The sequence below is a fragment of the Nipponia nippon genome, unplaced genomic scaffold (assembly GCF_047370975.1).
Source record: "Nipponia nippon isolate SJK-2023a ecotype South Korea unplaced genomic scaffold, ASM4737097v1 scaffold_5, whole genome shotgun sequence".
NCBI lineage: Eukaryota > Metazoa > Chordata > Aves > Pelecaniformes > Threskiornithidae > Nipponia > Nipponia nippon.
In genome coordinates this window covers 24,484,712-24,509,665 of record NW_028262369.1, presented here as the reverse complement: position 1 = coordinate 24,509,665, position 24,954 = coordinate 24,484,712, and the positions used below count along the sequence as shown (strand labels likewise).

At 43.9% G+C, this 24,954-nt stretch overlaps 1 protein-coding gene across 1 annotated transcript; it reads right to left on the bottom strand.

Annotated features, from left to right (window-relative positions):
* Nucleotides 1–94: 94 nt before the first annotated feature.
* On the bottom strand, nucleotides 95–14,549 carry LOC104009336 (cytochrome P450 2J2). The gene is made up of 10 exons (XM_087731345.1): nucleotides 14,128–14,549; nucleotides 9,474–9,764; nucleotides 7,691–7,853; nucleotides 6,906–7,046; nucleotides 5,106–5,266; nucleotides 4,135–4,311; nucleotides 3,445–3,586; nucleotides 3,090–3,277; nucleotides 2,019–2,157; nucleotides 95–1,538 (listed from the first exon to the last, which is right to left on the bottom strand). The coding sequence occupies exons 2-10, from the start codon at nucleotides 9,678–9,680 to the stop codon at nucleotides 1,360–1,362; spliced, it is 1,497 nt and encodes a 498-aa protein (XP_087587471.1). The 5' UTR covers nucleotides 9,681–9,764; nucleotides 14,128–14,549; the 3' UTR covers nucleotides 95–1,359.
* Nucleotides 14,550–24,954: the final 10,405 nt, after the last annotated feature.

The following is a 24,954-nucleotide window of genomic DNA, read 5'->3' as shown; positions in this document are numbered from 1 at the left end:
TAACTGTTCACTATCCTATGTGGGTGCCCATAGAAAAGTCATTATGAAAGGTGAGAAGAAAAAAACAGGAAAAAATAACAGTCTTTGCTGTGACAAACAAAATTTATTGCAAACAAAAGCACACAGAGGACAGCATTTCTAAGCATTAATTCTTGGTCACATAAATTGAAAAATTCTCTACAAGTTGCATATGTAATTAACTCTTTTCCAAAGAGACCCTGGTATGGGCAGAAGCAGTGTCTCCATCGCAGGTGGTGCCATCCCCCCAACCCACCTCCTCGGCCCCTATGGACATGCCCGTCGTGCATGGCCACGAAGTTTTGCCAGAAGCGGAAGGGAAGTGGGCAAGCTCGTGACTTCCCCCAGCAAAGCCTCTGCACCACCGTTTCCTTCCTGATGGCCAGTGGCGAGCCGTCACGGGCACGACCCTTCTGACACTCTCTGCTGCTTCTCCTTCTGTTGGGCTTCGGCTAAACTGCTCCTGAGCAACCCCATGCAATTATTTTTTTGCAACTTTTCTTTCCTGTTGTGTGTTTTACTACCAGAAACCTTTTTGGATAAACCTTTCCTGCTCATACACTTGCAATACTCCATTCGTGACCTGGAGGTATGGCTCCTCATGCCATCCCACTTGGGCTGGCCTATGGTAGAAGCTGCTTCTACCACCCTGTAGCCTCCTAATTAAAACTTCCATATCTGTATGAGATTAAAAAACTGCATGCTCCTGCTGCAAGGATCTCTATTTCTATTGCAAAGCAGCAACACGGTGGTGTGGGGAACGCACACCAAACCGAGGCCCTGGCCACTGAGCCTCAGGATTGGCTATGGCCGCCTGGAAGTCCAAATTGGTGTTGAGGCATGAACCCAGAGCTTGTACGTCCAAGGCCAGCTGCCCCCACTGATCAGGGAGACCTCAGAAAACACAGCCCATGGTCATTCAGGATGCTGCAGCATTGGGATTTAGGGGTTGCTAAATGGTCTCTGGGTGGTGGACATACCCTCTACGGAAGCGTCACCATAGACCCTACTGTGCCTATGGTTTTGCAGCTGGCAGACACCTTCCTGGGAGATGCTAATGGCAGAAATTAAGTAACAAGACTTTTAAATTCATGCATTTTGTCAAAGTGATAGAGGGGAGGAGGCAGGAGGCAAAGGGAAAAGCCCCAAGGATTGTCCTCATTGCAGTGTGCAGGATGTGGCCCTCCTGCCCTTCCCACTGCCACCCGCGTGTTGGTGGGTGCTAGACATCAGTGGCCCATTGCTTTGGCCTCAAATCTATGGAGCAGAGAAGAGAAGGGGCACTTTCCAGGCTTGTGGAGGGCTGAAGCAGGGGGGGCGTGGGGCAGCCCCACGCTGGCCTCAGTTGCGAGGCAGTGCGCAGATCTGGAAGGGCTTGGGGCAGCGTGTGAGGCTGAGCGTGAAGGCAAAGGTCAGCGTGGTGGCCGCCGGCGCCCGGAAGGTGAACTTCTGCAGGAGGGCCGTGAGGAAGATGAAGAGCTCGGTCCTGGCGAGCTGCTCCCCCAGACAAGCCCGCTTGCCTAAAAAAGAGAAAAATAACCCCACCGAGTCCCGAGTGAGCTTCAACAACCTCTCGGGCTCCTCTCTCATGCACCGCCTTGCATAGGCTGCGGGAGCTTTTCTTCCTCGAAAGGTTAGGTGGCAATGTTCACCCACACATTTTGCAGAAATCTCTCCCAGAAGTTTACTGCTGAGCAAACTGCAACGGCTGTTTGGATAGATGAAGAGGGGAAACTCGTAGGAAAAAAAAAAAAACCCAAAACATTTATGCAGCTTGTGCAAGAGGAAAAAGCCTTATTTTTTCATGCTTCAATAACAATAATTGCCCTTCTGCTCCGAGCAGTCAGTATTAACTGTTACAGGGATTTTGACTGTGGGAAATGCTGGGCATGGGCTGAAAGCTGGACAAGGAGCAGTACCCCCTACTCTGGAGGGGGTGTCTTGGGGAAAAAAAAAAAGCATTGCAAAAAGGAAAACCATCTCCCCATCCATCATCCTACCTGCAGAGAAGGGCAGGAAAGCCTCCCGCTTCCTGTACTGGCCGTTTTCCAGGAAATGTTCAGGATTAAAGGTGTCTGGAGTCTCCCACACGTTTTTGTCAAACATTATTGAAGTCAGGCTGGTCATCAGGGTGGTGCCCTGCAAGAGGTGGAGAAAACGGGTGATTATGTGACAGAGAAGAGCCAATGTGTTGTCAGACTAGTTTATTATTAGCTCTGTTCTACACACAATGTAAACTACATTTTTTTTAAGGGCAAAATGTTTTTTCCTAAGTTATATGTAATTAAATGAGGGTGAAAGCCTACAAGATTGTTCACTCCCGTGATCCTCTATATATCACCATAGTGTTGATCCGTACCTTGTGCTGCTGTCACTGGCGATGTTAATATAAACCATCTTTAAATTGATAACATTGTGTTCCCATAGGAATTTGAAGCAATTCAACCAAATATTTTTCAATAGATCCCCTTTATTGTGCCTTTTTTAAAAGACCTGATCTGGTTTATCTCCAAATTCTCCATGAGAAAAAGAAAAATCGTTTAATCAATGTGGAGCAAAATGCCCAGATTTTTCTATTTTTAATTTTCCTTGATGCAACCAATCATGTACATGGAAGAGACTAGATATATCTAAATCTCATATTTGCTTTCATAATGCCAGAACGGTGTGTATGCATCAATACTTATTACCTGGCTTTTATCAAGTGTTACTTTGAATAGATAATTTTTTAATACTCTGTGGAATTAACAAACCCAAACTGTTTGCTTTCCTATGTTTCTTGGCCCTCTATTCCCATAATGGCTTGAGGGTCTCTTGTATAAAATTTAAGAGATAAACCTTGTAAAACTGAAAATTATGACCAACACTGTAGGATGCCACAATTCTCCTCCATAAGGAGGTGAGACCCATAAGAGCCCTACAGCGTCCATCAAGAGGGCTTGTATTTTCTATATAACTGTGATATCTCCATAAGATCCTGCTGATTGGTTCCCCTCCAGATGAGATCTGGGACTTGGGCCATGAAGACCTAGCTCTGGCGGGGAATGGGAGGGCTGGTGGTCTCCATGTACTTTGGGCAGGTGGAAGCCGGCCAGGGTGGTGTCGCTGGTGGACATCCTGGGCACCCCCAGCGGCACGACGTTGCCCATCCGCAGGACCTCGCTCAGCACCGCGCTGGTGTATGGCATGTTCTCCTTGTCGGCCATGGTGGGCTGGCGGTACTGGCCGATCACTGTGTCAATTTCGAGCTGCACTTTCTCTATGGAAAGAGAGAAAAAAAACCCACCTTTGCTCAAAAGGTTCCCAATAAGAAAACTGGGGCATAGGCATGTCCAACATGTGGTAAAACTGGAAATAACTCTGTTTTCTGAGTTTTACTTATCTGGTGTTGGGCTAAATGCCTTCAAGGACTCATCAGTGGCCTACCCTGAATGTGGGGGTATGCAGCCATGTAGAGTAAAGCCCAGCGGATGACAGTTGCTGTCGTCTCAGTCCCGGTTAAGAAGAGGTCCAGGGTGGAGCACAGCAGGTTTTCCTCGTGGAAATATGAGCTGGTGTCACCCTTACACTTGGGGAAAAGCATGGCAATGAAAACTCTTATTAAGGCGGAGGTGCTTTCAAGAACCCAATCCAAAACCATCCATACATAAGTCAAGTCCTGTTGCTATTTTATTATCCATCACCACTCGACTTGGAAATTTCTACCCCTTACTTTCATTGAATTACAAGCCCTGTGGAATGCTTTGAAAGACACCCTGTTTGCTGTAGAGTGACTTTTGAAAGCAGGTAGCGTTTTAAAAATGTGAAGTTTCACAATAGCAAACACAGGCCTGTGAGCTCTCATAGAAACGTGAACACGTTCTCTGAGAGTCCTCCTACGCCGCATGACAGAATGTAAAATGGAAGAAGACAAAGTGTAAATACTTTCAAATGGAAAAAAAATCTGTGTGTTTTCAAAGTGATCAGGCTCTTGCTGTTCCTAAAAGTTTGACATGGAAGAGGTAGGGATGAAAAGGCAGTGCGGGAGGCATGGGCTCCTGTGACAGAACAGCCTTGAGTCTCATCTGCTTATTTCTTGGGTTAAGCTTTAGGTGACTTCAGGTATTTCCCTCTTACCTTTTCTATTTCCTTCAGGTAACAGTCAATATAATCTCCTGCCTCAGACTGGTCCAAATCCTCTTTGTGCTTTGCAATCACCCCCTTCACAAAATATTTAAGTTTCTCCCAGTGCCTGAAGATTCTCCTAAAGGGTCCTGGTAGCCATTTCATGACCAAAGGAAAAGCATTATATAGCTGGTGAGAAATCAAACAGAGCAAAAGAGCATTTCTTGAGTTAAAAAAAAACAGGTATCACAGTTGAGATGATAGTACAATTTATTAGCTCTGCTTGCTACCACGAAAAAAATCAGTTTTGTTGCAAAGGTCAATTTAGTTACACAGATGTAAATAAGTACAAACAAGATAAGAATTGGCCAGATATTTTCTGCTGATAAAGTTGTCTAATATTGGGTGGCCAAAGATGTCACCTAATGTGAGGTGGCCACTGCAGTCATAAATCAGTGTGGATCCAGAGGAGTCCCTTAATGCTGGGGTCTGTGGAGGGGACAGAGATTAGATCTGGCCCATGGTGTGCGGCCATGCAGAAGCTATGTGCAGTCTGTCCCCAAATCCACCTGCTTTGGTTATAAACCTGGATTCTCAGATAGTTATTTGAGAAACTGGTTGGGAAAGGGGTGGGGGAGAAGAAGGGAATTTTCACTGAGAGTGCTACTAATTAACTCTTCTTTTTGTAGAAACATAGATATTTTTAAGGTTTTTCCATTGTTCTTCAGTTCTGTCAGGCACTGGTTTTACAATCCTGCAGTGTTTTTTCTCCATGTGCCTCAATAATTTTATCTTGCTTCCTTGCTTTCCTGATGGATTTTGTGTATAAACCCAGTCTAATGTAAAACAATACTCATGGTCATTTCCCTTATAGCATGACTCCTTTTCTACAGGGAAAAGCAGATTACATGAGTGCCTTTGAAACTCCAGTTTCTGAGCTCTTACATGCCACTGAAACTAGAAAAGCACCTGACTGGCTTTACCTGGCCCCAGAAACTTCCGATGAGCAGCAGCATTTCAGCCAGTGAGTGCAGTAATTCCTGGAAATGGTTGTCATGGTAGTTGAAGCGGTTCCCAAAAGTTATGGAACAGATGATGTTCGAAACAGCGCTATTAATTTTGTAATGAGGGTCAAAAGGTTGTCCTGGAGGAAACAAAATGAAAGACAAATTTCTTTTTTTTTCTTTAAAGTCTCAGTCAAAACCACATTCTCTACGAGATCACCAGTTGTGAAGTGAGACCTCACCTACTTTTCACCCATGGTGATGCTAAGGCTTCACTCCGTGTCCTGGGGTCCCCACCACCCCCATCAGAAAGATGCTGGAGGTTGGACTTTGTGTGCCACAACATCCTTTCTCCAAGGACATCTCTTTCCATCTCCAGCCCAGGCTACTGGCACACACCAATGTTTGCACAGAGCTGCCGAAGCAGGGTTTGAACTGTTCTCCAGGGAAAACAACCTGTAGGGTGCCATGCTATGGCTGTTGGGTTTGCATGCTCCAACATGGTTTTGGTGCCAATTTTAAATGCCAAGAGAGGGTCCCTCAAAGCTTAGCCTGGGGCAGGGAGCTCAGCACTAACCACACTGCAAAAATGCCATCGCACTGGCCTTTAATAGTCCACCACAAAGAAATCAAGTGGGATGGGAGAGAGGGGAGAGGGTGAGGATTGAAAGTCTTTGCGGCCACCTATAAAATCCAGCAATAGCTCATATGGCCCATAGACTTGATGAACATAGCTCCTAAAAGAGCAAAGTGTGGTGTGACATTCGTCACATCTGCATTCCTTGGGAGAGCTATCAAGCAGAGACCACCATCTCCTAGGTCACATTTAGGCAGCCTGGAGAGCTACTTGCCATGGTATGAAAGACTAATATCAGTAACGAATCCAGTCCAGCCCTGAGCTGCTGTCAGTATGCTGGGGAGCATCACTTTGAAATGCAAGGCACTCTGCACAGGACTGCTGATCTCTCCACTCTTCAAGAAAGTAATTAAACTGGGCTGGTGCTCAGATATTAGAGTGATGGACATGATCACTATTTGTCATTACTAATGGGAAGAAAGGCCTAAACCAGCAGCTTAATTAGTTTATTGATTAGGACTATAAAGGACTATAATCAATTGGCAACATGAAGTATTTGGCCTGTTCAGTGCAACAGCAATTAAAATGGAGCAAGTTCAGTATATAATTTCACAATTCCTATTTAGATCTTTCTTGTTTACTATATATAGCTCTATAGAATTAGCTAAACCCCATCTGCTTCTATTTAAAGCTGAAGTGCAACATCATCCATGTACCAACATACAAATTATTCTTACTAATATCCCTCTGGCAGTTCTTAAAAGCTGGACCATAAAAGAGCAAGGCACATGCTTCATCTGTGCATGATACAAAAGGAAAGCCTGACTAAACAAATTCTAAAATACTTTGCAAAACCAAGGACAAGCAGAGGTTAACTAAGCCTCTGAGCATACATGCCTGATAGCAGGAGAGCTGCATTTATTCCTTTGCAGAATACAGGAGAGACTTTCTTAGCCATATACACATGCAAGCTTTAATAAACACCTAGTATATATTTGCTTAATATTAATAAGGAAGAACTAAAATAGTAGGCCTGAGGTCTAAAATAATGCTAAAAGGTGCAGTCTGGAAGTATAAGATAGAGATTTGAGGGACCGAAGAAAAGTTTTGCATGTTAGAAGCTGTGTCGGAGTAACAGTTTTACTTCTTGTTGTTCATTTAGCTGGAAGCTTTGGGCACGGTGCTGTACCTTAACTGCCCACCTTTCTCCTCCTCAATCGTCTCCACAAGGTACCGGCTCTCCTCTTGCACTTTTGACTCAAAACTTACAGCAATGCTTTTCAGTGTTGCTAAAGCAAACTTTCTCTGTTGCCTCCATATATGCCCATTTGATGATATGAGCCCTGTAGGTGGAAAAAACAAGTGAACAAACCTCGCTCTGGGTCATATATGAGTGACAGGATTCATAAATGGCCATTCATCTTGAACAAAAATCCCAAACCAAAGCAAACAGAACCCGTAGACATTGAAAAACTATAGCTTTGCCTGGGAATTAAAATTCAGGAGTAATTGGCTTATGCTAAAGATCTAGCTTTATGGATTTGCTTTAATCTGCTACTTTGTCACTTTGCGTGGGAAAAAAAGGTGTAAGCCAAAATACTATAAGTACTATCACACTGTTGGCAGAGCTGCAGGCAGGAGCACCATACCCTGTCTCTGGAGCTATATGCAACTGGGGGAGAAAAAGTAAAGGAGAAATTAAAACCTAGGGGAAAACCCTTCAAGTGTATCGATCGCTGGGCAGCTTGCATTTATTTCTCCTCTTTCATCAAGACCTGACTTTGATCCCATCACCATCCCTAAATCCCAGAGAGATAAAAATGTACACCTGTGAGATTATTAAACTGAACTCAGCTCTTGCCTTCCTCTGTGGAACCTTTTATGGATGCAGTTACCAAGGGTTGAATTCAGCCTGTTTCTTTCACTCAATTGTTATCATTGCAAATAGATGAAAAAATTGTACCAAAATCCTGGTAGCTGTGCTTACCAAAGCCTCTAAATATTTCTTGGAGAAGTGGAATATTTGGCCGATCTGTAAATGTTTCAGCCTGGTGGACAAGAGCTTCTCTCACCATTTGGTACCCATTGACTACCACAAGAGTCAGACTTCCAAACTGAACGCTGAAGATGTTCCCGTACTGACCAGTAAGCTGAAAGAGAGTTCATTGCCCTCTGAGAACAAGAAGGTGGAGATTTTCAAAACTCACCTGGACAAGACCTCGAGAAATGGCATATAACTTTGAATTTAGTCCTGCTTGGAGCAAGGGGACTTAAGAAAAACCCAAACCCAAGTCTGCAGGTCCCATCCAACTTAAACTATTTCATGAAGTCTGGAGATATAGCATAAAAAATGCTAGAGAGCTGTGGTGTGGGACAGATGGTTTGCTTATATTTGTTACCAGGTATGACCTGGCTTTCACCAGGTGGTTGCACCAATTTAACTTATAACAAGGACATCACTTGCTTTGTAACTGATGGGGACCTACTCTGTCCCTTTTCTTTACAGGAAGAATACAAGAGATGAAGGCACCACCTGGGTCACCACACCCAGGCTCTTGCTGCTGAGGGCAAAGCACAATAAATAATCCCTTTCATCAACTTTGTGTTTAAAGTAGTGTGGTTTCTTGCTCCAGCTATCCCATTTAGAAAGTGGCTCCAACTGCTGATAGCTAGAAACCTACTTCTAATTTTAAGCCTGAATGCATTTATGGCTAAATTATAGACATTTTCCTTGCATGGACTTTGCTAGCACTAGTGTCTCCTCTGCAGCATTTAACTCCCTGATGTATAAGAGCAAAGGGTGATCATATCGTCTCTTGGGCCCTGCTTCTGCCAGGGAGCTCAGGCCATCCTCTTTTTAGTATGAGTCTACATGAAAGGACACACCTGGTCACCCTGAACTGCCTTGGTGACTCATGAAACCAGCCTGGGGCCAAACGGGTGTCTCAGTCATCACGTGCACATAAATGAATGTGACTAATTTTATTAATAATAGTTGTGTGTATTGACAAAATATCCTGAGTGTGCTGCCTCAGCCTTCCCCAGGGGTTCCACTAGGGTACACCTGTGCTAGCGGCCTGTGAAAACCCAGGGTAGATAGGCTGGCATCAGCCTGCTAAGTAAAAGCAAGAGATAAATAGTCACCAGAAAGGATATTTGCAACTAGCAAGTCAGAACTTTTCCTTCCACTTTTTCAGAGAAGCATACTCAGCATGTATAAAATATCTCTCTTTCGTTGGCTTTGGTGGGAGTCAAAGCTCTGGAAACCTTTCCAGAGCAATCACTGCCTCTTTCTGCAACACAGAAGAAGTCACAGGGATGGTTAACTCGGGGTCTTAAATGTTTCTTTCAGATGTAATGGGGCAAATTGTTGGCCTCTGAGCAAAGACGATGACAATACAATTTCTAGAGGTGATGTTCACAGTCCAAACAGTTCATTTCTCACACAGCACTTGCCATCCCTCCCCCAGCCTGGCCCAGCACCTCCAAACTCTTCCTGGGCTCTAGAAGAAAATGGTCATGGTCAGATGGGAAGAAAGAGGAGGAACATGTAGGTCTTCCTCCATTACAGGTTTCTTTCCCATTGGACCTTCCTACTTCCATGGAAGAGGAGGTGATAGTAAGAGATAAAACCAAGAAGGGTCATGTCTCATACGTGGTTTTTATCTAGCTCATTCTTCAGAGGCTGCCCTTGCTTCACAGGTTTGGTGACAAAAGTCACTGAAGAGGTAAAATATTGTTAGTAGGAGAAATGTCCATGAAGCTCTTACCTTCTGCAGCACAAGATGGAGGGGCTGCTTAAAGTCCACGATGGTTCCCACGAGAGGAAAGAGCTGTGGCCCTGGAGGGAAATTCCTGGGACGTCTCTTTTTCACAAGGTCAATAATCAAAAGAAAAATGACCAGAACCACCAGGAGCATCCGACCATTTAGCTTTTCCAAGAGAGAAACCAAATCAGGCCAAAACTGAAGCTCCATCTTGGGTGACGAACTCACGTATTTTCACCCAAGGAAGGGACTTGATGCTGTTGTTACATTTGCTAAAGCAGGAGTAAGAAAAGACTGGAAAGAAAACAAAACAAGCTAAGATGCTGATAGCTTACTGGGGACAAGACTTGCCATGAGTGAGCTGCTTTCTCATATACAGCTACTGCCAGACCACCTGCTGAATAACTAAGTTTAAACACCGGGATCTCCAAAAACAACCCCAAAACCTCAAACGTTTGGCCAAGCAATCTTGCAATCCTTTAGCTTTACATCTCTGTCAGCTCCTAATTTTTTTATGGAAGAGTATACCTCCCTTTTGCCCTTAACAAGGAGCCCCTTTATACAGACACCCAGCTGGGATTATAAGGTTATTATTATGAGGTTAGGTGAAAGCAGCTTACTTGGCTAATTACATACAGTGGGCATTGTATAATTCAAAAAACAGTAAGGCATCTGAGGTGAGGGACACCATACAAGTCGCTAAGGGGTTGATCCTGTTAAGTGCTAAGCACCATCTGCAAAGGGCTGGATGCCTTCAGTGCCCGCCAAAGTCTGCCTGGCTTTGCCAGAGTCATCAGGTGAAGTTCAGACAAGGGAAGCACTGCAAGATCCCACAGCTCTGCCCAGCCACTTAAACAAGGGTTAAAGGAGCTTAATTTCAAGAGTGAGAACATAGGCTCATACACTTGCCAGCTAAAGGAGAGATTGGAACTTATGTATTTAAATCTCCTGGATTTTCTGAAAATCTCCTTTGAATAAAGCTTCACGCTGTCCCCAGGGAAGGCTGCAGTGGACCTACAGTGACCTCTGTGACTATGAAACAACCTCGCGTCACCTGCCAATATTTTAGCTCCAACCTTGCTGTCCCTAAATCAAGGTTCTTCACCCGGTGTGCAAAACACCAATTAACACAGTGAGTCGAGACACTTGTCTTTATTGCCAGTCTGCAGAGTAGGGTGCCGGGCATTTAACATCAGCCAGCACACTTCTTGGAAACACATCATGTCTTTTCATACAAAACGATAACAAAGAAAAATTACATTAGAGTAACCGATTGGTCACTTATACAAACATTCATCTGCGCATGTCCCAAGTTTAATTTAGCTTATTATAATAGGGTCAGCCTACATTTACGCATAAAATCTCCTCCTAGGAGTGTGTTTTTTAGTATTATAATTACCTGAGGTAACTAAAGGTTATAGCTTCATCCTATCAACTACCACCAAGTTACAGTTTAACTTGATACCCTGTTATGGTTTCTGCTTAGACGATGGTTAACCTTGAGACAGGTAATGGCAGATCTTTGTTTTAGGCACTTTCTATTCTCATCATAGTTTCAAAAGAGACCTGTCATGGTTGCCTTAACTCTCCGACATCAAATTCCCTGCTTTGAGACTTATGGATATGTTTTACACCTTCCATAAGTCTCGCCTTATAATTCTCTTAAGGACTCCTTCCCCAACTCTTGTTCTTCTATTTTCTTCATGAAAGGGTTGTCTTCTATTTTAGTCATCATTACTTGCTCGGGTTTCCTATTGTTCAGTGACTGGTTGCATAAATTCAAGTACACTGGTAAACACTGAATCATACAACAACTCAACAGCAGAACAATCACTATGAGCACAATTATTAGGAACAATTGCTTTAGCCAATTTAAGTTAGGTAGCCAGGATGTCAACCAGGAAAGATCCAGTCCATCCTGCTCTTTAAAATTTGAGGCCAAATCGTTCAATTTTTGTATTTTTTCCTCCACTAACTGAGAATTATCTGTTAAATTGCAGGAACACTTTCTCTTAAACTCCTCACATCCGTGATTATGCCTCAAAAGCAAATAGGCAATTGCTGCCCTATTTTCCAGGGTTGCTTCTCTCATTTGAACCATTTTTGGAAAAACATAGTTGATTCCATAACCTGGAAAAGAATAAGAAGTATATCACCCTTCATTTTATGACATGATTGCATGACAATATAGTCTTTAATAGTCCCACCAAGATGGCTCTCCACTCATCCTTAGCTTCTGGTGGAGGGGCTGGCTTGACCCACATGTAGTGGATCCAAGAGCTGATTCCCTCTGCCTTCACGGCCGTATAGGTGATCAACAGAATGAAGCAGGGTCCCTTCCACTTTTCTTTCAGCAGCTCATCTTTCCAGGTGCGAATATAGACTAAGTCTCCAGGTTGAAAGTTGTGCACTGATGTATCCAGGGGCAAAGGGGCTTGTTGATTGAGATACCCCGTCATTGTTCTAAGTCTTTTGCCAATGCATTACCAAATAGAGTAGGGCTATTTTTGAATCCTTGGAGGAGCATGGTCCAACACAGCTGCACCTTTCTTCCCATCATGGGGCTCTTCCATTTCAAGGCAAAAATTGTTTGGGTTTGTTCATCCACAAAGGAATTACCGCATTCAGTATCATGTCTGGGATGCTATTTTCAGGCTCTTCTGGGGTCTTATCCATCAGTAAGCAGATTTGAGCCTTCCAGGCTGTTTCCTGGGGTATGTGCAGCTGTACAGAGTTCTCAGTAAAAGTTATTTGTGCATTCAATTTACATAGCAGATCTCATATTAGTAATGGGAGGGGGCACTCTGGCATATAAACTCGTGAGTCCATTTAGTACCTCCAATTGTACATTCTGTAGGTTGTAGAAAGGCCGCAAAGTTCTCTTTCCTGTTGCTTCAACAATCAGTATTGTAGTTCTGCTCAGGGGCCCTTTACAACTAGTCACCACTGAATGAGTGGCTCCACCATCTATCAAAAAATCTATTGTCTCATACCCCAGCTTTATTGGAATGAGGGGATCTTCTGGGGATGCTTTAATGTTTCCCCCTTCATTCGTTTTCTGAATCCTCCAACATCATAACATTGATGCCCTCTGGCTGGCTCTTCTTTCTCCTATTAAGGCATTCATTCTTCCAATGTCCTTCCTGTCTACAGATAGCACATTGATTCAGACCCAAAGGAGGGGCTTTTTGTGCTCCAGGGCCTCTGCCTCTTTCTGCACAATTTCCCTTTCCCTTTCCTCTTACCCCACCTCTTCTATCTACAATTGCTGTGGCTAAAAGAGAGGCCTGCAATTCATTCTCACTTGTTCCTTCTTCTCTTCTCTACTATTGCATACCTTATAAACGATTTCAATCAACTGAGAAATTGACATTCCCCCTGCTTCCTCCACTTTTTGAAACTTTTTCCTTATATTGTGGGATGACTGTCCAATAGAAAACATATTAAACATTTTCTGATTTGCCTCCTCTTCTGGATTTAAGTCAGTCCACTTTTCTGCTACCTCACATAAACTCTCATAGAAAGCTCATGGGCTCTCTTCGGGCTCTTGTCTAACTTCATATAATTTAGACAGATTTTTTGGTCTGGGGGCCCCATGCTATATGCCATATAGGATCAACTGTTGGTACTGTTTCAGTTTAGCTTTTCCGAATCCCATGTTTGGATTCCATCCTGGATCCTCCCTCAAAGGTAAATACTGGTCAGGATCCTCCCGCAGATTCTTTTTTCCTCCCTCTTCCTTTGTCGTATCTATTACCATTCTCTTTTCCTCAGCAGTAAAAAGGTATTCAATATAGCTTGTACATCTCCCCAGTGAGGATTATGAGTCAACATGATAGTTTCTAAGAGTTGATACATCCCGTCAGGATTCTCCCGATAGGAACCAACAGATTGTTTCCAACTTAACAAATCTGAAGTAGTAAATGGAACATGTACAAAAACTGGTAAACCCTCTGCCCCCACTGCTTGTCTCAAGGGTGCCTGTATTACTGGCTGGGTGTGCCACCGAGTCCTACTTGAGACAGGACTAAGGTTTTCATCTCCCATTTGCCCTTTTCCCTGATTTGTCCCACAGTCCTTTTGTTCTTTGTTCCTATTCTGGTGTTATACGAGGGAGGGGAAGAGGGAGTCAGCATCTGTACATCTTCCTGCTCGTGCCCTCTGCAACTTATAATCCCTTGTTTTTTCTCTTTTTCTTCAATACATGCCATTACCATATCTCCCCCTAATTTACACTTTTACTTGGATTTCTATACGAAGTCATAAAAGTATCAATATACAGAACTTCATCCCATTTCCCAAGTCGATGACAAAACAACATTAACTGCAATACAGTATTAAATTGTAAAGACCTGATTTCTGGCCATCATTCACCATCATCCAATTGATAATTTGGCCACCATTGATTAAAATATCTTTTCATTGTGTCCTTAGTCATCAGATCTCCCCCGAAATCATTCCAGTTTTTCAAAATACACCCCACAGAACTACAGGGAGGAATCGTGGATTGGTTTGATCACATAGTTCACCTTTACCCAAACCAACCTTGTGCGCACTCAGCTCTGACCTTCTGTCAGCAAAGATAACCCCCCATTACCATGCGTCTATGTGCAAACACACTTCTTATTCCACGGAAAAGCTTAAAGGTGATACTTACCAATGAAGGAATTCACCTCCCTTTCATCCTTGTACAAATATCTCTTGAGTGTTGCACCTTTGAGCCGCTCACCGTCCCAGCACTGGAGGGGATCCAGAGGAGTCCCCGATCAACAGGTCGGTACGCACTGGAGTCCTATCTGGTCCAGTTCTCCACTGCCCGGAATGGTGAGATGATCCGGGAAAGGCTTTATGGCTGTCCCATCTGGGTCACCAAAACTGTTGTCCCTAAATCAAGGTTCTTCACCCGGTGTGCAAAACACCAATTAACACAGTGAGTCGAGACACTTGTCTTTATTGCCAGTCTGCAGAGTAGGGTGCCGGGCATTTAACATCAGCCAGCACACTTCTTGGAAACACATCATGTCTTTTTATACAAAACGATAACAAAGAAAAATTACATTAGAGTAACTGATTGGTCACTTATACAAACATTCATCTGCGCATGTCCCAAGTTTAATTTAGCTTATTATAATAGGGTCAGCCTACATTTATGCATAAAATCTCCTCCTAGGAGTGTGGTTTTTAGTATTATAATTACCTGAGGTAACTAAAGGTTATAGCTTCATCCTATCAACTACCACCAAGTTACAGTTTAACTTGATACCCTGTTACGGTTTCTGCTTAGACGATGGTTAACCTTGAGACAGGTAATGGCAGATCTTTGTTTTAGGCACTTTCTGTCTATCAAAACAGACCTGTCATGGTTGCCTTAACTCTCCGACAGCAACTTGTTTCCAGGTTTCTTTTTTTTTTTTTTCTTTTAAGAGATTTACTTTGCAGGCAATCTAAATTTATACCAAAGCAAAACTGTCAATAATGATTTTTCAAATTATTTGCCTAGAAGTTATGGTGAGAAGTTCAGAAGAATGGGAAATTTTTATTGTCTTCAACATTTTTTAGAAAGCTTTAATTTTTCGGGAAAAAAAAGAAAATTTTCATAGGAAATGATAACTGGGAAAATTTTAGGTATTCTCTAGTCTTTCAGCACTTTTAAAAGCTTTGCTGTCCATGTCTTTCATTATGTTGGTGACTGCAGTGCCAGCAGAAGCACACAGAGGCTGTATGACAGACCTGCACCGTAGTTATTGCAGGAGTCCTTTTTAAGGGTAATACCTACCTGCAACCCAACACTTCTTGGTTTGAAATATTATTTGCAGGTTTCTGGATGGTATTAGACACCAAATGGGGAGCAGTAATGGGAGAAACATCTCACATAACTTGTCTATAAAGTATATTTTACATGTCACTGTAGCACAGCTGTGAGTAGCAGTGGTTGGACATGCTTTGCTTGTCCCCATATCGGTGCACCCCGGTGCTCCTGTAACCATTTGCACCAGTGCACATATTTCACCTTTCCCAGCATGGCATGCGAAGCCTTGCTTACCAGAGGCTAAGTCAGGATAGTGGGCTCATGCTCTTCATCCTGGCATCGGGGAGATGACTCGGTTGGTGGAGGTGTCAGCCTACAGCATGCTCAAAGGGACTGTGATGATAAGGCGTCAACTTCTGCTAGCCCAGTTTCACTCCTCTGTTCTTCGCTATGCCATATGATTTGTCAGCATGCACACAGAGTGCAGATCCCTCTACCACTTGTGGCTGCTGTGAATTGGGCTACGTGCAAAGCCAAGGTGTTAATGTGTTCTTCTGGGTGGTGTTGTGGGGGTGGATGCATCGTGGTTGACAGGAGAAATGTTATTTTTAGCAGGAGGAGCACATTTTGCATGTACTCACATGTGTCTTGTCAGTCAGAAACCTCAAGCCTATTACTTTGCCTTGAAGCTTCACATGTCCAAATGCATCTCTTCACAAAGTCCTTAACGTGCCAGATTTCCTAAAAATTAGGGAAGAGCATTCCAGTATTACCAGGGCTCTCCTAACCTCGGTAGACAATAACAGCAGCACGTTACCAAACTGCATTGCGACGATGCTATTTTGGGTCCCAGGCTTTAATCAAATCAGTTCCCAGCACGTGGCGATGTGCAAATCCCCAAAGCACCGAGGAAGTCATATTGCTGCGGCACACGGGCAGTACAAGAGTGTTGGACAATTCCTATTTTTGCAGTCTGGACAAGACCCTTAGCTGTAAGATCCTGGTCACCTGGAAGATGAACCTCTGCCTCTGGCCAGCACCACAAACACAGGAACATCGGTCTTCTGTGGTCCAAATAATAGCCAAAATGTGAATGAATATGAGATAAGGATGTGCACCCACACATCTAATAGGGAGCGGGATGTAAACCCACCTTCCCCAGTTCCTCCCTGAATACCTCTTCTGACCACAGTACACAACTTTTTGATCACCTCACCTGAGCTCATGGATATGGGGTGGATAAATTGTGCCATATTGCATGGACACACACACATCACTGCTTGAATATTAAGGCATCTTGAACAGCCAACAGACAGAAATTGGCCCATATGCTTTGTACCTTCTTCCCTGGCTAGATGTCTAACTGTGTGCAGAAGGTTTTGAAACACAAAGAGAAACATTCTGTTAAAAATGCAATTACCATTTGTTTTTCAAGATATAGTATCCCATTATTTTTTCCAGCAAAGTGAAATTCAATAAGGTTACAACAGAATGTAGTCCAACAGTTACCGTACTTTCAGAGCATTATTTAAGCTACAGAATTTCTTAATGATTAGAAACATATGTAGGAAAAATCACATGCAAAATGAGAATGACTGGAGACAATTTTCCCCCCGAACACTTTTTTTCAGGCAAGTAACAGCTCATCCACCACTGTGGTTCCATCCACCACATTGGAGGTGTGACACCCCCGTGCACTCGGGGAGCCACGTGCTCAGGTCATGTCAACTGACAGGCTCTGGCGAAGTCCAAAGGACCCATTCTGATTTACATCAAGGAATATTTTGCTGCTTCTTTCCTCTTTATGTCAGACCCAAATGAGTGATGCCATTTTCACCACGGGCAAACTGGAGAATAGCAGCGACCACCCCGATGTGTGTGTTAAGGCCACGTCCCAGAGGGCTTTCACGCAGGTGTAGCTGCCATTTCATGATCCAGCCCAGGTGAGTCCTAACAAACCCAGAGGCAATGGCAGCTCTGGACACTGGTTTCCTTTTAGGATTTTCTTTACTGGATCAAACGAAATCTACAGGAAATTTGTAATTGCAGGAGGTGAGGAATGGAGAGTGCTGGGGCACCTGTACCTCCTGGAGCAAGCTCAGGAAAAACACGCTTGAACCCAGTCCTTAAGCTTAAGTTCCCTGCTTGGGGTGATTTCACTGGGATATAAGTGCTCCCATGGGAGCTCAGGGATCATATATCTCTGGTAGTCTGACTCCAAGCCCCGAAATCACGGAGCCAAGTCCATATTTACTGCTGTGCATGCATGGCAAATACTAAAGTGCCTCCGATTTTGCATCTTCCCTCTCTCCTACCTAAGACTAGATGCAAATATTCTCCAGGTTTTCCTGGGACTCCCACAGATCTCTCAACTATAGCCTCCTGCCCAAAACAATGTTTCCAACACTAATTAAAGCTGTTAGACAGGCAACTGTCACCATGAATGGGTAAACTGAGGCATTATGAGCCTAAGCCAGTTGGTGTGAGTAGACCTACAAAGTATCCCGTTGTGCAATCCAGGAGGGAACCCAGAAGACAGGATGCTTTGTCGTCTTCTGTAACAGACCAAAATGTCCCTTTTCTGCTGTAGAAGACAGTTGTGCTGAAGGGATTGCATTCAGATTTGTCAGCCAGATAATTAAATGTAGGTAGCAGAAAGGGCTGCAGGGAGCACTCCCTGTGCCTCCAGACCCCCTGACTTTTTGGTCTTTGGGCCAAGATTTTTTTTTTCCCTTCACAGCCAAGAGCTGCATTGCCTTTGCCAGCCCCACGCCGCCCCACACGGCAGACCCCATACGGACGTATTGAACCAGATTTCAGGGGTGCCGGGTGCTTCCCCCCAAGGGGGCCGTGCTCGCAGCGCTGCCGGCAGCAGCCGCCCACGATCCCCCCGGCAAGACTCTGCCACCGTCTGCCGCAACCTGGCAGAGCCAGGGCTGCAACCCCGGCTGTTTGCATGGGGCGGCTTCCCGCATCCGAGCTCTTCCTCTGACTTTCCATAAACCTCTAAAATACTCTCCTTTCTAAGATGCACCTTTTCAGTATTCACAGAGAAGAGTACAGTCACATATTCCTCTCAAAGCCACAAGGACTTGACTAGAGATAAAATGTCATTTATGTACATATCACAAGCGTTTTTCTAGGCACAGATGTCTTTCTGGTGCCAATATGCTGTTTATGTACTTATCTGTCACAAGCACATGTCTACATACATATGCCCTGCTGGCAGAGGCACAGAGCATTTTGAAACTCTTATTAGACTGCTAATGAATAATACGCATACAAAGGAGAAAACAGAAGGTGGATCTATCAGGAACAGCCTCTTTCTTAACTACCTTTTAATTGTAGGAGAGGAAGAAAAGAGATGAATTTTGATATGTTGGCATCTGTGAAGGCCTGCTTAGCAGCATCGAACACCATCATTTTAAAAGCGGATTTTTCACAGGTTTGGGTATTTTGGGGGGGGATTTTTTTTTTCTTAAAAAAAAAAAACACACAAAATTTTGACACTGAGAGTATTGCAAATCCTGGTGCCAATGATGTACGATAGTGTGATTGTCACCATGGAATGCTGAAAAGCCCGAGCAGCTGTTTGGCATATTGACAGTGCGAATTCGGAGCGTTTTAAATGCAAATGACAGTATTCAATTGATCACACGAAAACAATGGGTCATAGCCTTACCTTTCCTTGGCTATGCTCTGAATAATCAGTCTGCAAATCCATGCACAATAGGGATATTGTACACTTTCTGGGGATTTTGTTCCCCGTGTACACCGGGGTCAATATGATGCTGCTTTTGAGCAGAGCTGAAAAAGAGGCACTGCTGCACTGTCCCGGGCACTGGGTTGGGGTGAGGTGGAGAAAGGGGCATAATTTGCTCCAAATCCACCAGGTCCTAAGTGTCAGCCTGTTTTTCTTCACTTCTATCCTTTTCTGCTTGCTCTTTAATCATTCCCAAGGGTGGCTGGCTTTCTGCCTGACTTGTCTCCATTATACCCTGCTGCAATCAATATGGCAAGCAGAAATCAGCAGGAGAAAGCATGTTCTGCTCTCAGTGAGAGCCGGTGGGAGGGAAGGAGATCAGGCCAGCCAGCTGCAACCCCAGCCTGGCAGGCAAACCAAAATCTATCCAAAAAAGCCTCTGCTAGACACCTGGGTCCTGTTTCCTTCGTGGTGTCCCCTGCCCGGCAGCGAGCAGCAGGTAAAAGTCTTCCTCCCTCTCCCAGACCAGGGAGGGCAGGCAGCAAAACCTGGCTACGGCAAAATTCACCATTTTGTTGTCAACCACTGTTTTTTGCATCTCCTTGATCTGTGGGTTGTGTGCTCTGAGACAGTTCTCAGTGCTTCTGCGGTACAACCAATGTACTAACAGCATCACAGTTGCCAGAGCAGTTGCTGAGATGTCTGCAAGGTGCCCATGCTCAGATTTGTACCTAGGATCATAAGGTTGAGTTGAACATCACAAATGGCTGATGTTCTTGAGCTGTCTGAATGTGAGGTCTATGTGGTGGGCTCCTTGCACCAGAAATCGGCTTCTCCAGGGAGTTTGCCAATTAGAAAATGTTCCATTTTAAATGCAGAGGTTCGTGAGGAGTTGGAGGCTGGAGACCACATGGCTAATGTCATCCATTTATGGAGTCCTGTTAGGAGGCTCTACAATTTTTTCAGGCTTTCCTAATCTTTTCCAGCAATCCTGCCTGGGTATGAAAATCAAGTGACTTCTCTGTACAGCTAAATTACACCTATTCCAGCATTCAGCTTCTCAGTCTCCGAAGGAAGGCAATGAATAAAACCCAGCATCATTATTACCTTTGCCTTCCTAAGATAAATCTGTTTACCTGTAGAATGAACGCATTAAAAAACAATCAGCCAATAGAAATAATTAGTTACAACATAGGCATGTGATTTGCTCAGCCTCTGGAACAGGGTAGTGTCTTGCTTAGCTTGAACTCATTGGTGATGGATGCTTGGTGAAAGGTCTTGGAGACTATGTACTCAGATAAATGCTGGGGAGACAGAAAATGATTACTTCAGAGAGACATTGCTCAAGTCAGCTCTGCAAGAAATTCATCACCAACAGCATTGGCACCACACATGAGCAGCGGCGTATGGAAACTGAACTGTAAAAAGTAACAAAATAAGTGAACTAAGGGAATATCTCATACCATGAGCATGGGGGAATGCATCATTACCCAAAGGGAGAAAAGTTCTTATTTAGTGGGCTTTTGTTTAGTTAAAAGAAAGGCTTGTATGGGGGGATTTAGCTGTGAACACAGAACCTTTGTTTGCTGGGAACAAAGGGAACCAAATCAACACAGGTTGGTAATGGATAAACTTTCTATCAAACTATGCTGAGCTGGAAGGCAAAGCCTTGAGCTTGCTATCAAACACGCAGGACTGGCCTCTTGTGCCTAAAATCCCATGGCCCAAACAGTTGCCCTTGGAAGTAAATTTATAGCTCATTTTTGCTTAGCTCCAAGTGGCCAGAAAGCCATGCTGAAATAAAGCCACTGCCAAGACCAAGATGAGCGGCTGCTGCAAAAGGCTGGTCCCCCCGCATTGTGCATGTGTCTTAGGAAGATGCTCTTGTTAAGTATAAACCTTTAAAAGAAGTAGATGTTGCATTTAGACTGCAAGGTCTGTGCGTGGTCTTTCTGGGGAAGTCCTCCTGCATGAAATCCGGGATTTGGCATCTCCTTTGCCCCAAATACTTTCTGTGATCCCTTTTACCTGAAAGGTGGAGCACAGCAGTCACCAAAGGCTCATGAACATTCAATGAAGTGTTAGACTTCATGTTGAATATGAAAAAAGCTTACATTGTTTACAAATAGCTTAATACATCTGGAATGAAAAAGAAGATACCTTGTCTTTAGCTAAATGGAGGGTCTGATCTCATGGTACCAGAAGGAGAAGGATAACAATAAAACCACTCCACTCCTTTGCGATGGTAGGACCAGTAGAATTTTTCCAATCTTTCTCCTGCTGGCAAACGGTAGAAGGCAAATACCTTCTCTCTTGTGGAGACAGAAGGAATAAAACCAAAATGTCTTGCAGAAGACTAGAAAACTTTCCCAAAGCATTTATCTTTAACCTTAACCACATGATTTACAAGCTTATTATTAGTTCCCCCCCTCCTTACATAAAAAGAGAAATTTAAAAAGTGTAGATTAACACATTTTTGGATACCTTCCAAGCTCTCGATTCCTCTGCATAAAGGATTATTTTGACGAATCAAAGATCACTTTTTGGGTGGCCTGGAGAGATGCAAATTTGTGCTCTCTTTGTAGCAGAAATGCTAGATTCTTGAAGGGTGCTTACTTGTGTCTCTTAGATAATTACAGAGATGAATCCAGTCGAGCTTCTCATATAACTGTAATAAAATACTGGATGGTGATTCCTGAGAATTTTTTCTGGATTGGTCAAACACGGGCTGGGGACTGCCTTGGGCACCTTAATCTCTATCTAGTAACTACCCAGAAGCTACTAGAGGTTCTTCAGTGAAGGGAACCCTTGGGAGGTGCTGCAAGACCATCTTCAGTGGAGGCCTCTATTGAGAACAGGCAGTTTATTTGGTGGTAATTTATTCTTCATTTTAAATTTATCTGCTTTTTATCACAACCTGCTTGTGTTTCTGGATTTCCTGACAACTCTTTTTTAAAAGATGCCAGGCCATTGAACAACACCTGGGTCACGCTGGATGAGTGCAGAAAATGCTCCTGAGCAGGTGGCTGAACAGCACCATGGTGGAGGGCACGTATTGTGGCAGGGAGCAATAGCTGGGCTGTCTACTACCCTGCTGCTTCTGGTAGCAGCGAGTCCTATTTTGGTGTAACAAAAAAGCAACATGCCTAAACTGACTCACCCTGTTGACCAAAAGCAGCACTACTGTAAGTGCCCTCATGTCACCCACCTTTGTGGTACCCAGGTGGACACCATAATGCCATCCACGGGGCATGCTGGGTTTCTCACTGGTACCTAGCCAGAGGTCACAGTCTAGCCCTGCCACAGTGATCACTATGCATTGAACAAGAACTTCTTGTGGCCTTAAAGCCTACGGTCACATCAATGGATTAAAGTGTGTATTGGAAAGGTAAATGAGTCAGCAGAAAAAGTGCCCAGAGTAGTTCAGAGAGGCATTTTAAGAACAAATCAAACCACTGTGAAAGAAACAATTGTCCTGGAATGGAAAAAAAAATATATATATTCACTTAAAGGCAGTCTTTGTAAACAGGTTGAACAAGACTATGAGGCTGGAGGAACAGATGGGAAAATGGAACAAACAGATGGAAAAACTCTATTTCTGAAAAAAAAAAAAATCTATTTGTAAAGCTATAGCTACTTTGAATGAATGCTTCAATGTTAGGGAGCTGAGGCATCAGAAAATTCATAACAAGGCCATAAATTCATACATCTGAGATCAATAGGATGGCAGGTCTTTTAAGCAGGTGAATAAGGTACTTCTCAAACAGCCATGTACGTTATTTATCCATACTTAATGCCTCCATCCATATAGATACCTTGCTGCCCATATAGGCTGTATCTTATTCACTTCACAGTTAAAAAATATCTTTCAGCTTTTCATTAGCCATCACTGGCTAATATATTAAAAGAAAAGGAGCATGGTCACCTTGCTTTCTATCATCTAATCATAGGAAAGAAATGGGCCTGATCTCACCAACACCAGTCCTACAGACAAGAAGGGGAGAAGGAGTGAGTCCCGTAGCTCGGTCCACCAACTTGATGGGGAAGTAAAGGCATCTCCATTAAATACCTCAATCCATCCAGCTGTTCTTGGTCAGCTCTCTGTGTAGTTACAGTGGGGAAGATCAAGAGAAAAAGAGGGAGGAAAGGTCTGGTGCTACACTGACTTCAGGAGGAAACCTCACTTCAAGCAACCAAGCTGCAATGCATGAGATGAGACCCAACCTTGCAGGAAAATGTGGGTATTGTGTTTTAGTCAAAGAACCACCACCCTGCAGAAATAAATCCAGCCCACGCTTCGCACAGTGTTTCTCGGTGAAGATGGGTGAGATACTTACAGCAAAAATTTCTAACCATGGACCAGGTGTCCAGAAACTCTCCCTGGAGTAAATAAGTTCAGCAACCTCCAAGCAGTGACTTGCATTAGCAATAACACAAATGCATTACACAAAATGCTAACTTACTCGAAAGACTCGGGAGATTGGTGGTTTGAGCTGGGCAGGCAGTGTTAATAGGTACTGGTTTATGATCTTGGCTTTAGTCCCTCTGAATCGCAGCTTCACAGCTGTGAGAAGGGACAGTAGAAGTGCTCCAGCTCACTGGGGAGATGTGAAGATTGAATTTTTAACTGAGTGCTTTCAGCAGCACGGGGGTAAAAAAGGACATTTGCTTTCAGCACAGGGACCAAGATGGGGATACAGCGGCGGGGACCCACCTACCGACTGTGTTTTGTTCTCTTCCTTATTTTAGGTCATTTCCTTTAAGTCGGCACAGGGCTTTTAAGGACTGTGTCCCATATCTGGGTCTTAGCAGATTTGCCCACATGTTTTCCTGTGTGTGTTTCTGGGACTCATAAAAGCGTCTTTAGCGCTCAAGTAAGTCCCCCTTCAAGGAAGGACTGTCAAAGACGGGCGTTAATGTCATTAGGAGGTTACAAGGGGGAAACAAGAGAGAATTTGCTACAGATCCTCATTTCCATAATCTTGCCTCAACATCCTCGTTTGTCAGTTCTTAACCTCAATTCTTTAACCTCCAAATCTGTGGAGTCGTTGACCTTGGGGATTTGTCTTCAAACTGATTTCAAGTTTTAGGCAATGTAAATTAGGCTCCCCGTGACAGAAGACAAAACTTGGTCTTTGCACCCAAATGTGAAAGGCAGGCCCAGAGTGCAAGTGAAATCTTGCAATCATTTTTTCAAACCATCTGCCCATCTGCAGTCCCAGAACAATATCAGTTCGGTGCTGCCTTCCCTCTCTCTCTCACAGGAATAAAGAAATTACCATAAACTAAGCAGATCAAGGGTCTATTTAAGCCAAATGCAGCCAAGACACATTGCTTCAGAAGGGAGCAGGAGAAAAAAAGAGCTACACGGGAAGTTTCTTCCTACCTCCCATTAACTCCAGTTTGGCCAGTGATGCCAGACACAACAGTGTAATTTGGAGTGGATGGTGCTGTGTTCCTCTCCATGGGCACTCTGTTTCCAGGGTATTTCTGCAGCAAACAGAAGGGATCACCACAAAGCGCTCTGGCCAAAAAAAAGAAAAAAGAAAAAAGAAAAAAGAAAAAAGAAAAAAGACTGCAGAACTGCTCCCTAACTGTGCAGAGGAGGGAGAATACAAGAAAATAGGAAAATTAGGCTGGACACAAGAGCCTTTTGGTCTCTCAGACCATTTCAGCATTTCACATGGCAGTCAAACCAATGCCTGAATCATGCTATTTACTTCAGGGTGTAAAGCCACTGTGAAAAGATGCATTATTTCCAAGAGTGTGCTCTGAGTTAGAGAGTCTGCGGCAAACTGGCAGGGCAGCTTGGCAAAAGGATTTTCTGGAGCAGCAGGTAGAGATGAACAACGGGAGCTGGACCAGTCCCCGCATGACAGGGAAACAGGGGAGGTAGAGAGATTAAATAATTCAGTGTCTAGGTTGATGTGATGCACGGAAAAATACTGCCAGAAGTCATGAAACTAAATGCTCGGGTACCTCTTCAATGGATCAGACAGCAGGTTTGGGGGGCAAAGAGAGGGAAAAGGGCA